Source organism: Vombatus ursinus, unplaced genomic scaffold (genome assembly GCF_900497805.2).
Source record: "Vombatus ursinus unplaced genomic scaffold, bare-nosed wombat genome assembly UNPS02014786.1, whole genome shotgun sequence".
Lineage (NCBI taxonomy): Eukaryota > Metazoa > Chordata > Mammalia > Diprotodontia > Vombatidae > Vombatus > Vombatus ursinus.
Window position 1 is genome coordinate 41888367 of NW_020954564.1, and position 13335 is coordinate 41901701.

Genomic DNA, 13335 nt, shown 5'->3' on the forward strand with positions numbered 1-13335 from the left:
GACACACAGCTTTCCTTGAATCAGAGTCAAACCCGAGGGGCAACATGATAAAGTAAAAAATTATCAATTTCAGAGTAAAGACATTTAGGTTTGATGCCCAACTCTACTAACGAACCAGCTGTGTGACTGTGGACATGTTACCTCATCTCTATTTTATGCCTCCTACTTACTCCTGATTACCCCTTTTACTATCCTCTCTGCCCCACACCCAATCTTAAATCTATCTACTATCCCATTCATTACTGCCTACTTAATTCAACAATTCAAATTTATGAAGTGTCTACTATCTGTCAAACACTCAGCTAAAGAGGGGGAGGGGGGTTACAAAAAGAGTCAAAAGACAGTACTTCCCCTCAAGGAGCTTACAATCTAAAGGAGGAGAGAACATACAAACAAATCTATACAAAGCAAGCTATATACAGGATGAACAGGAAACAATTAACAGAGGGAAAGCAATGAAATTAAGGCTTAGGGAGGGCTTCCTGTAGAAGGTAGGATTTTAGCTGGGATTTAAAGGAAACCAGGGAGGTCAGTAGTCAAAGAGAGAAAGAAGAACATTCCAGGCATGGGGGATAGCCACAGAAAATGCCCGAAGACAAGAGATGGAGTGTCTAGTGCATGGAACATCCAGGAGGCCAGTATCACTGGATTGAAGAGTACATGCTAGGGAGGAAAGTAAAAGAAGACTGGAAAGGTACGAGGAGGCTGGGTTATGAAGTATGAAGGGGTCTGAATGCCAAACAAAGCATTTTGTATTTGCTTTTGGAGGTAATAAGAAGCCACTGGAGCTTTTTGGGGGGGGGGGGGGAAGGAGGAAGTTAAACATGATCAGATTTGCATTTTAGGAAAATCATTGTAGTGGTTGAATGGATACTGGACAGGAGTGGGGAGAAACTTGAGGCAAGCAGATCCACCAGTAGACTATTGCAGTAAACGAGGTGTGAGGCAACAAGAGCTTGTAATAGAGCGGTGGCAGTGTCAGAGGAGAGAAGGGAACATATTAATCAACATGCCTTGACAACAGCGTGGATATGGGGGTGTGGGAGAGAAAGTAAAGAAACCAAGATGACTCCTATGTTGTAAGCCTGAAGAAAATGGTAGGATGGCATTGCCTTTAACAGGAACGGGGAAAGTAGAAGTGGGGTAGGATTTAGACAGAAAGATAATGAGTTTTATTTTGAACATTTTGAGTTTAAGATGTCTATGAGACTTCCAGTTTGAGATGTGTGAAAGTCAGTTGGAGATGCAAGACTGGAGGTCAGGTGAGAGACTGAGGTAGGAAAAGGTAGATTTAAGAATCATCAGTATTGAGGTGGTAATTAAATCCATGGGAGCTAATGAGATCACCAAATGAAGTTTTACAAAGGGAGAAAAGAAGAAGAATCAGGACATGAAATGAATGAAAAACCCTAAGAGACAGAGTTTCTGGGTAATTAATAATCAATTTATTAGTTGGACTATATGGCAATTAATAAATTGATGGTCAGTGGTTTCTCTCAGTAAGCAAAGATCCCCTCCCCCAATGGAGACCCCGAGAGCCTTAAATACCTTTCTAAGAGGGAATGCCTCTGACAAGTGAAAATTAACCCTGATTGGTGGATATTTAATGAGGAGATGGGTTAGAAGTCTTTAGCCCTTTCTGCTGATAATGTGGCTTGATTATGAGACTCAGTAGCTTATAGCAGTCTGGAGAGGGGAATCCATCTCCAGACCCCTCTGGTTGGTTTTTCTCCTTCATGAGCTGGGTGACCCTAAACCAGGGGTGGGGAACCTGCGGCCTCAAGGTCACAAATCCTGTTCTGTGAAGTTTGGATTCAGTTAAAGGGCAGCACTTGAGGACCTAGAGGGCCACATGTGGCCTTTAGGCTGCAGGTTCCGTACCTCTGCCCTAATCTCTAATGGAAAGTTACAAAGACAGGACTCTTTTCCCCAGGGTAAGAGCTCATGGAGTGGATTATATTTATGCTCTAAATAGAAGTTAGGTGGGGTCCTGCCCAAGACTGAAAAGCATGCTTCTTGAGAGCTAGGAGTAATGTCATGTCCTTTAGAGACTGATTTTAACAAGAGCTTAACAAGAGTTAGGCCTTGATGAGGAAACAGAAAAGGGGAAAAACCTGGATCCCAATTTAATAACTGGTTATTAATATAATATAAAAAATAATTTTTCTCATCCTTTGATTCACTTGAGAGATGCAGTCTTCTTAATAAATCACTAACTGATATGACAAATGCTTCAGCAGGAGTTTTTAACTATGGGGCTTATGATGGAGAATGATGTGAGGTGAACAGTGTGATAGAGACTGACACATTGACAAGAGCCATTGGGGGCAATCCCCTTTGGCAAGCAGACCTTACAGATGATAATAGTGCAATCTTCCTCAGTAACCCATTCCCACTGTCCATTTCATTAGTCCATCATCTCTTAGGGCTCAGATATCTCATCTCATATAGCTGTATGGTTTCTGAAACATCTGCAGTCCTCTGGTCCTCTGGAGATCTCTCCTTTAAGGCATGCTGGAATGAGCAGGGCTTCAGAGCAGCTTCTAGCAGACTTGCTTCTCCAGTTAAGGTCACTTGTAGAGATACCCCTTCCTATTAAAATCTCTGACAGAATAGATCTAAATATAATTCAAGATTGCTTTGCCAATAACCAGATCAGGTAGCAAGTTAGCTCAAACCTTATAGCTCTAATAAGAACACCAAAATAGGAACCTCTAGACCACAGAATTTACATTTTCCCATACGTCTTATTTCTCCTATCCTCATCTAAATCAGGTATTTGGACACTACTAACATCAGGTTGAAGGGGGAATCTAAAAGAATCTATGAGCATCTGACTTGTAGAATGAGCCCTTTTGGTTAAGAATTTGATATTTGCCAATGTAGTTATGTAAACTAAAAAGTACCTTTTAAATTGGCATTGACTCCACCATCATTTAACTTCTGGTGTTCATCTATTTCATTCTTCACCTCAGATTCAAGTCCCAGAAAGGGAAGGAACTTCAGTTCATTGCTTATAATTGTCTTGTGATGTAGGTTAGCAAATTGTAATGTTGATCTATTTAAGAAATTCAAATAACAACTGAAAAATTAGAAAATTCTGAACCCAATTTTTTAATCTGGCATATATAATTATCTAATCATATTATTATTTTTTTAAAATAAAATTGTCACCAAAACCAAAATTTTCACTCTATTTATTTTGTTATTTACTCTAGCGCTTTACTTTTAGCTGCTCATTCTCTCCCTACTCCCACACTCTGCCTTAGGAGGATAAGATTCTGCTAAGGAACTAATAACAGAACTCTTTTTATAAGAAGATGACCTCTAATACAAAAATGAATTCATTTAAAAGCTGCCAATTTATCTTCAATTGTAATAAAAGGTTATGGGGTGGAATGTATAAATACACGGAGTAATCAATTATAAAACTGCATATCAAATAAGTTGTTTATAATAAAACATTTTATATTATAATGTTATATAATATATATAATGTTATAATTTTCAGTTACTAACCATATTCAAATGAATAATCTGAGTAAAACTGAGTGTCTCTTAGATAGACTACAAGTCACTCTTATTAAGATTGTGCTGAAATTCTTTTCTTTAACACAGAACTGAAAACGTTTGTGATATTAACCTCACTAAATAATAGAATTATATCCTGGCTTCACAAATCCTTACATCACTGCCTATTTATCCTCATACCATTGTGAGACATTAAAGGACCTTATCTTATACAGGAAGATATAACTACTAATAGGGAAATGACAAGACCAAATTCATGTACTTGATTGTTTAGAATATAGAAAGGACTAAAATTCTAATACCTGTACCTTATTATAGTAGCTCGGAAGCACGCTAGTCTTAGCCTATGAGATAAAGATTTAATATTCACACTGATCACCAGTCATTATTAAGAGAAATCTGCCATAAAAAGAAAATAGGGACATAGTTATAGTAAGGGAAAAATGCTTCCCTAATTTCATGTTAATTCCAGGTAAGAGTCATATAGGTAGCCAATTGTATTGAGAAAATGTCATGGCCAGGCTTAAAGTCAATCAGGTGGGAAACTTTCCATTCAAGAGGAAATATACTGGGGAAATCGAGTCAGGAGAATCCTACCTCAGCCCATGCCAAGAGTCGTTCTCCCTGCCTTTCCCATGAGAACTCCACCTGCAGTTCATAGATGTCACCCCCATAGAGTTACTGGCATCATGGATCATTGGCTCAATAGCATTTCTTGATGATCATATCTGGAATCAGACTCAGAATAATATCAATTATAGTCCCATAAGGTCTTAAACAGCAAGCTCCAATAATCATAGCTCTGGTTTGATTCAGTTATTAATCATTATATTATTATATATCACTGGGAACAAGCACTGACCACAGTCTCAGATTGAAAAAAGTAAGAGTTCCATCATAAAAATCACAACTTCTCTTGTCCTGGTTAGAGAGATTTGCTATGAGAAGAAAAATAAGGGACTTGAATATAACACAGCCAACTTCAGAATTAACCAGGTGGGAATAGTTCTTGTAGGGGAAGATAAATTAAGAGAGTCCAACCTTAGCCTCCCCAAGGTCACCCTCCCAACTTTATTACCAGGGACAGATATCCCACTGGCCTTAGATCTCAAATGTCACTCCCACTGAGCTGCTGGCATTTTTTGTGAAGCAGTGGAACATTCAAACAATACTAAAAATGAAGCTCAAAAAGAAGATTCAGGGTCCCAACAGGCTTTACCTCAAATAGCAAAGGCCCCACTAATCAAAGAAAGGCTTGTAAGTCGTTGGCAATAAATTGGTTAACAGATAAAACTTATCAGACCTTTTAAAAATCACACAAAAGATTTTTACTTAATTCCTTTCTACTAGTATTTCTCTTTCTCAAAAAAAGCTTAAAATAATCCTGATGTAAAAAAGATAATCACTGCATTTTCATGAAGTAATATAACTGGAAACCTAAACTGAATATCTCTTATTCGATCCTTAAAGCGAAAATAAATCTTTAAAACTGGGATTTTGTTAAGACTAAGTGGTTACAATTTAACTTCAGTACAGACCATTCCAGCTGGTCTTATCATAACCCTTAATAACTTAACCAATAATCTTACAATTTCCATAAATAGCAAAATTGAATGACTGCAACCATTTTCTTTCCTTTAACTGTTCACTTCATAATGTGACAACATCCAAATTAGAAAAGAAGAAGTTATGTTCCTAAAAGTGTATCTGCACGATATCATAAACAATATTATGGATTTGAAACATGAAACAAAACCCATTTCTAGTCAGGTTACCTCAATTCAGTCAAATGCATCACTAAATTACTTTATACAGAAAATCATTCTTAACAAATTTAAATGGAACTTACATAAAACTGATCTATGAATTTTCTCATTTTAATTAGGGATGGTAGGTATTTTCACCTCTGTAGCTCTTAGGTTTAAGCATTATAGAATTTACAACATGTCACCAGCAGAGTGGAAACAAACTTATAACCATGTCAAAATATCTTATCAGATGAAACAACAAAGAGATTTTTTTTTAATCATTGCAATCCGACTAAAATAAAATACTCTTAACACCGAATTTACAACCTGACGGTAGCACCCAAATTACAAGAAAATCTATTATTATGCCGATGTTACCAAGTTTCACAATATAGGCATGTATTTAATTTTACATTAACAATACTAAAAAATACATATAAAGTTTTACGAGTTTGAATTCACAGCTATTATCATCAGGTTAGCTTAAAGTGTGCTTGGCTAAATATTATAAGATTCTAGTTGACGGACTGGTTTTTAGCCCAGACAAAAAGCTTAAGGAGTTTGATCTGATGCTGGCAAGGTGTGGTTCATTTTCCTCAGGCAGAAACGTTTGAGTTTTCATAGACGTAGTTAATTACGTAATTCTCAATTTGAATGACACAAGAAAACATTTAAGATACTATATCATAATCACAGATCACCATAACCAATATTTATATAGTGATAGATGTATAACATGGACTTCCTACAAACTATCCTGAAAGGTGGGTGGCCACAACTACCAGAAACTTACCTAACCTTACTTGTAGGAGACTAAAACCAAAGCTGCAGAATTTCTTAGGACAATGTGGTACAATGGGTAAACAATGTTTTCCTTTTGTAATTTCTAGTTCTCAAGTAAAATCAAATCACTTTACTTTAACCTGAGCATGGGGCTAGGTTTTGAAGTCTTACAGATATTAAGTTCTTGCTCAGTTGTCAATCTGAACATATTTGCATGAGTCTTTTAACAATTAAATTTATAACCCAAAAGAATAAAAAAAGACCTCACTTTTCTAATAATATTTCTAATACAATGAATTATCAGATTAATGTTAGGCATTATCTTTATATGTAATTGGAAAAATAAAATACTATTAATTAGTGTGTTTGGGGGGAGGGGGAAAGTACAGTTAAAAATAAAAAATGCCTGCTCTAGTTGTTAGTTTTCTCTTCTTCCTTAAATTATGTTCTATTTATTTCTCTGTGTATATGATGAATCCCACCAGTAAAATTTAAGTTCCTTAAGGGTAAAGATCATTTTTCATTTTTTAGTTTGTATCTCCAGATTCTCGTAAAGGACGAATAGCTTTGTAAAGTAAAGGAAGAATACCTTTGTAAACGGAAAGTATTCTGGGTGTGTATATCTGTGTGAATAAACAAGAATGAAAATAATTTGTTTCTAGTTTGGGCTTACTGCTACCTTAAGCTGTCCCAATTTAATTCATATTTAAACTAGTTCACAGAGGAGGAAGTTATGTCAGCTTTTCAATTTGAGGACCTAAAGATACAGAAAATGACTGTCAGAGTTCAGGAAAGTTCTGTTCTGCAGTGGCAAAATCTGCATATACCACTAATTTGGCTAGACATCCCTATTCTCAGTCTCATTTCCTCCTGAACCCATACAGAAACACTGGGCACTGGACTTAGAGTCCAGATGAATTTCAAGTCAACCTCAACTCCTAACAACTGTGTTACTTGGAGTAGGCCACAACCTCCTAGAGCATCAGTTCCCTCACCTGTAAAATGAGGTTGACCTAGAGGCCTACAATGTAGGGCTGTTGTAGAGAACTATTTTTAAACCTTAAAGTGCTAGATAAATGTGCATTAACAAATTTTAGAACGCCAGAACTAGAAGGGACATGCTGCTGGACAGGTATTACATTCGATTTTTGATCACCTGAAACAGTCAGGCATATTAGTACTCAATTCAGACTCCGAGAGATCACTTCTTTGATAGATAAGGCAAACTGGGACCAAGAAAGGTGAAGTAATTAGCCCAATATAATGGAGTACGTGTTAGTGGGAGCGTCAGAATGGGAGCTAGGATAACTGATCCCCAATGCAGTGGTTCTTTCTATTTCTTCATGCAGCTACATAAAGCAAAACTGATTCTTCATCTGCAGAGATGACACTACAAATCAATCATTTTAAATATTCTGGGTACTCAATAAATATGAGTTGACTGGTTTTATAGAAGTCAGAAATAAAATTAAATATCTTATAAATCTCATTCTACTTTGAAAGCACAATGCAAATAATACTTCAATACTAATAAAAATATCAAAAAGGAATAAATGCTGTAACATAAGCAAGAAAAAGTAAAGAACATAAATAAAGAGAACCAATGTAGCAGACTTAACCTAAAACAACTCCAAGGTTCACTTAACAAACAGATCAAGATATGGATCTGGGCCTAAAAAATAGGATTCTACTACCAATTAAAAAATTAAGACCTAAGAGGCAGAGGAAGCCTATTTCTTTTAATTTGTTCTGTATTCCTTCTAAGAAGTGTCCACAAAACAATCACAGTAAAAACTCCCCAACTATCACTGAATGATAAGATAAAATGCATACAAGTATTACTCTAGAACACAGGACTGCTAGTCATTGGCCCAATGAATACTTATTACATTCAGATTTTTCTTCATTTGAAATACTCAGGCATGTTATTCAATGTACACACCTATAACTACCAGGATAATGCCATCCCCACCCCTTCCCAACTCTCTACCAAGAACAGAAAAAAAAAAAAAAGAGACTTAAATCTTAAAACTTAGAGCTAGGAGAGACCTTAGAGATCTTCTGATCCAACTCTTCATTTGATAGGTGAGAAAAGTGAGGTTTAAAGAGTTCATGCAGCTACTAAATGGCATAATCAACATTTGAACCTGAGCTTTTGGTCGAAAATCTGGCCCTGTTTCCACTCCACCACACTAGCATGCTCTAGCAGCATAGAAATCAAACTGGTAGTTAAAAAATAATGAGGCAACTGGAAATACTTGTTAGCTCAGTTGGTTAGACAGTGTTTCTTCAACTGTGGGTCACAACCCCATACGGGGTGGTGAAAAATTTGGCAACAGTAAAAGGTTTCTGAACATGCAACAACCAAAATTTAATTAAAAATGAAGGTGTTTCCCTGCTCTTGCCAGTGTGGCATCACCCAACTTCACTGCAGCCTTGGTTCTGAACACAAGGCATGCAATACTTTGCACTGCATATGCTCTCAGGCCATGCAACGCCAACAAACGCTGCAGAAACTCAAAAAAGGTCAGGAATGGAAAAAAATTTAAGAAGCCCTGGGTTAGAGTGTAATGCTAGTAAATAGAACACATTTTTGCAGAAGTTTATAAAGCATATTGCTCACAACCACCTATTGAGGAAGGTCATGCACAAATTAATACTACCCCTGTTTTGTAAGTCAGGAAAGTGATTAAGAAACATTAAGAATAGTCACAATGATATTTATATAGAGCACTTTAATTTTGCATATCTAACTTCATATACTCCTCACAACAACTCTGTAAGGTAAGTACTATGGTATAATCATCCTCATTTTACATAAGAAAACTGAGGTTCAGAGAAGTTAAATGACCTGCCCAGGGTCAAATGTGCCAGAAAAAGGATCTGAATCTACTTATTCCTGACTCCAATTCAGGTTTTTATCCATTTTATCACACTGCTTGTCTTATTGATTCATCAATATTAAATACTGAGTGACTTACATAGTCACAGAGCTAGACAGTGGCAGAGCTTGGACTCAAATCCTGGTCTTCTGATTACAAATCCAAGGCCTTATCCACTAAAATATGCTATCTCAATGACACCAAAGTTCCATGTGGTCCCACCATCAAACTGAACCCCTCTTCTTCAAAAACTGCCTGTCATTGGTCATAAGAATGTAGACAGATCTACCTACATGCATCAAAAATATAAAAGAAAAGTCATTTGGAATATATGGTGTCCAGATGGTGAGTCTGTGTCATGATTTTACATTATAAAAGGCAGCATTATTATGTTTGAATAATCAGGCTTCTAGATGATAAGACACCAAGTCAATATGTCCCTTCAAATCAAGGGGCCCATTTCCATAAACGGTTTAAAAGTCCTACCATTTGCTAATTTAACCTTCCCTCATCCATTCATTTTACAAAAAATTTATTAAACACCTACTATGCAGATAAATAGGCTAGGAACAGAAGTATTGCAAAATGTACAAAAAACATGGAGCTTATGGTCTAGGAGAGGGCAGGTAGGTGGCTCAGTGGATGAATCACTGGGCCTGAAATCAGGAAGACCTGAGTTAAAATCCAGCCTCAGATACTTACTAGCTGTGTGACCCTGGGCAAGTCACTTAACCCTGACTGTATCAGTTCCTCATCTGTAAAATAAGCTGGAGAACGAAATGACTAAATGCTCTAGTTTTGTTGCCAAGAAAACCCCAAATGGGGTCACAAAAAGTCAGACGTGACTGGAAAAAAAAAAACAAAAAACAATGGAGAGAGAGAGGAAGAAGGAGAGAGAAAAGGACAAGCAGACGATTTTCTGGTTTTATTTTTAGGATCAGAAAGACTCGGAAGCCCCTCTGTGGCAGGGGTTTTAAACTTTTGTGCCATGGATCCCTTTGGCAGTCTAGTAAAACCTATGGATCTCCCCTCACCCCAAATAATGCTTTTAAGTGCATGAAATACATAGGCTTTCAGTTACACTGAAAGTTTTATGGGTATAGGGGTGTGTGTGTATTTTTAAAGTTCACAAATCCAAGGTTAATAATCTCTGCTCTATGGCTTGGATTAACACAGAAGTTTGGGGAAAGGTCAAACATTCTTTCTCATTTATTACTGCTGTATCCTTGTAGGACCATGAAAAAGCATAGTCACATCATAAAAGCTGATATTTTAATGTGGTTTAGAAATGCTACTGCTGGCTGTACCCTAAATACCATTTTCTAATGAACATATGCTATATTAAGGAATACTCCCTTTAATTTTAATACTCAGCCAGTTCATTAAAATATTTTACGTCAGTGTCTTCTGTGACTTTTAAAAGTGTATGAAGATGAAAAAATGCTCTAAATCACTATTGATTAGAGAAATGCAAATCAAAATAACTCTGAAGTAGCACCTCACACCTATCAGATTGGCTAATATGACAGAAAAAGAAAATAACAAATGTTGAAGAAGATGTGGGATAACTGGGACACTAATGCACTGCTGGTGGAGTTGTGAACTAACTGATCCAAACATTCTGGAGAGCCATTTCAAACTATGCCCAAAGGGCTATAAAACTGTGCGTATATGTATGGGTATGCCCTTTGATCTAGCAATACCACTACTAGGTCTGTATCCCAAAGAGATCACAAAAAAGGGAAAAGGACCCACATGTACAAAAATATTTATAGCAGTTCTTTCTGTGGTGGCAAAGAAATGGAAATTGAGGGGATGTCCATCAATTGGGGAATGGCTGAACATACTATGATATATGAATGCAATGGAATAGTATAGTGCTATAAGAAATGATGAGCAGGCAGATTTCGGAAAAACATAGAAAGACTTCCATGAACTGATGCTCAATGAAGTGAGCAGAACTAGGAGAACATTGTGCACACAGTAACAGCAACACTGTATGATGATCAACTATAATAGACTTAGCTCTTCTTAGCAATACAATGATCTAAGACAATTCTAAAAGACTCGTAACACAAAATGCTATCCACATCCAGAGAAAGAACTACAGAATCTGAATGCAGATTGAAACATACTATTTTCATTTTTTTTTCATGGTTTTTCCCTTTGGTTCTGTTTCTTCCTTCACAACACGACTAATGTGGAAATATGTTTAACATGACTGCACATGTATAACCTATATCAGATTGCCTGTCATTGAAAAGAGGGAGAAAAATTTGGAATTCAAAATCTTATTTAAAAAATGAATGTTGAAAACTATCTTTACATGTAATTGGAAAAAATAAAATACTATTTATGGGGGAAAAAAAGCATATGATAAACTGGTTCACTGAAACAGAAGTTAAAATAATAAGAATTTTAATTTGTTCTAAAATTCCACACCACCCTCTTTTTTCTTCCCCTCATCACTATTAACCTCATGTATTCCCGTGCCCAGGTTTTTTATTAATACAAGTGGTCACTTGTCATGTCCTGCTCTCTAAATATCAGCCCTTTAGCAATATTGCTCAATAGCATATAAAGTTTAACATACTTGATGCTCTACCACAGATATCAGTCATGTAGACCCCCAATTTTTTTTTCTGTCCAAAAAGATAAGAGTGATACAGTGGAAAGAGTAACTTTGAAAGTAAAGGGGCTGGGTTTAAATCCTGACTTGGCCTCTTACTAGTCATGTGAACTTCAGCAAGTCCATTTACCTTGTTAAGCCTCAGTTTCCTCAACTGTAAAACATGGAGGCTGAACCAGGTGAACTTTAATGTCCTTTTTAGGTTTAAGTATGACTATATGAATTTAAAAATCTACACAGATAGTCATAATACATAAAAACATATTAAAGTACAATAGAGGGATACAAAAAAGTGTAGCTACTTTATACCTATATGAAGAATACTGTTGTTGAAAGAAGGATCAAGGAAGGTTTCATGGCAAATGAGATGGGCTAAAAGATGGGAAGGAATTCAACAGGCAAAGAAAGAAAGGGAAGCTATTTCAGGCAAAACAAAGCAAAGGGTGAGCAAGGCACAGAGGAGAAAAGTACAGGCATGTTCCCTGGCCAGAAAGTAGTCCAGTGTGACTCCATAGAGATTGCTCCGAGGGAAGTAATATGATATCCAATAGTGTCACAATGAAGAGGCCCTTCAATGCCAGGCAAAAATAAGAGGTTAAACACTAGGCATCAAGATATTTTTCAAGCATGAGAATGACATGACCAAACAGGAACATGAAACTGTTATGGGAAGGATATCAAAGACGTGCTGGAAGTCAGTGGAAACAGAAAAATCCTACTTTCTAGCCTCTAATCCCTCATCCTAGCAGACATGGGAGAGAGCTGCTAGCCCTGAAAAAGGGTCTTAGAAATAACCGAGCCCACTAGCTCATTTTTCTCATAAAGCAATTCAACAAACACTTACCAAGCATCCAGTGGGGAGAGAACTAGACCAGGCCGTGGGAGAGATAAACTTTTTAACTAAGGCACAAAGAGGTTAAATTAGTTGCTCAAAATTAAGGAATCACAGAATTTCAGATTTGAAAGGGACCTCAGCAGCCATCTTAGTCCAACTCATATATACTCTAGAAGAACCTTCTCTATGACACCCAAGTCTTTTCTTGAAGCCTTAAGGCTGAGGTAACCCATTACCTCCCAAAGCAACTCATAACGTTTTTTGGTATCTCTAGATTAAATGAAAGTTTTTATTTGCATCAAGGCTGAATTTGCTTCTTTGCAACTTTCCATTCATTGCTTCTACTTCTGCCTTCTGAGGCCAACAAAATAAGTCATCATGGTCCAATGCAAAGAGCAATGGTGGAGAGTCAAAGACTTGGGTTCAAATTTCATTTCTGCCACCTAATCTTGGTGTGACCTTCTACAAATTACTTCATTTCTCTGGGCCTTAATTTTCTCATCTATAAAGTGAGATTGAACCATATCAAGATTCTTAGCCTTTTGTGTCACACATGCCTTTGGTCATGTGGCAAAGCTGATAGATTCTTCTCAGAACATTTTAAACGCATAAAATAAAGCACATCTTAGAAAGGAAACCAATAATAAGGAAATACAGTTATCAAAATCTTAAGAAACAAGTTCACGGAATCCAGGTTAATAACTCCTGGATGAGATGACCTCCCTTCCTGTTCTACATCTCTGACCTCTAACTCTAAAATCTAACATCTCTGCCACAAGACAACCTTTCAAGTACCACAAGGCTTTAGCCTTCTCTTCTCCAGGCTAAACATCCCCAGTTCCTCCAACTAACCTTCAAATATCACAGATTCAAATTCATCTTGGCTACCCTCCTCTGGATCTTCTCCCATTTTATTTAGCCCCTCCT

The 13335-nt window shown here is 36.8% G+C and overlaps 1 protein-coding gene across 3 annotated transcripts in view; it reads right to left on the reverse strand.

Annotated features, from left to right (window-relative positions):
- The window catches only part of LOC114047035 (F-box/WD repeat-containing protein 2), a 34838-nt gene that overhangs the window by 14006 nt on the left and 7497 nt on the right, over positions 1–13335 (reverse strand). The window contains exons 2-3 of one of the 3 annotated variants that reach the window (XM_027867697.1): positions 4129–4259; positions 2907–3058 (exon numbers count right to left, since the gene is read on the reverse strand). The exons of the other annotated variants lie outside the window; for them this stretch is intronic. Coding sequence (XP_027723498.1) covers positions 2907–3058; positions 4129–4229 — 253 coding nt within the window. The 5' untranslated portion in view covers positions 4230–4259. The remainder of the gene's footprint in view (positions 1–2906; positions 3059–4128; positions 4260–13335) is intronic. 3 annotated transcript variants of the gene reach the window in all.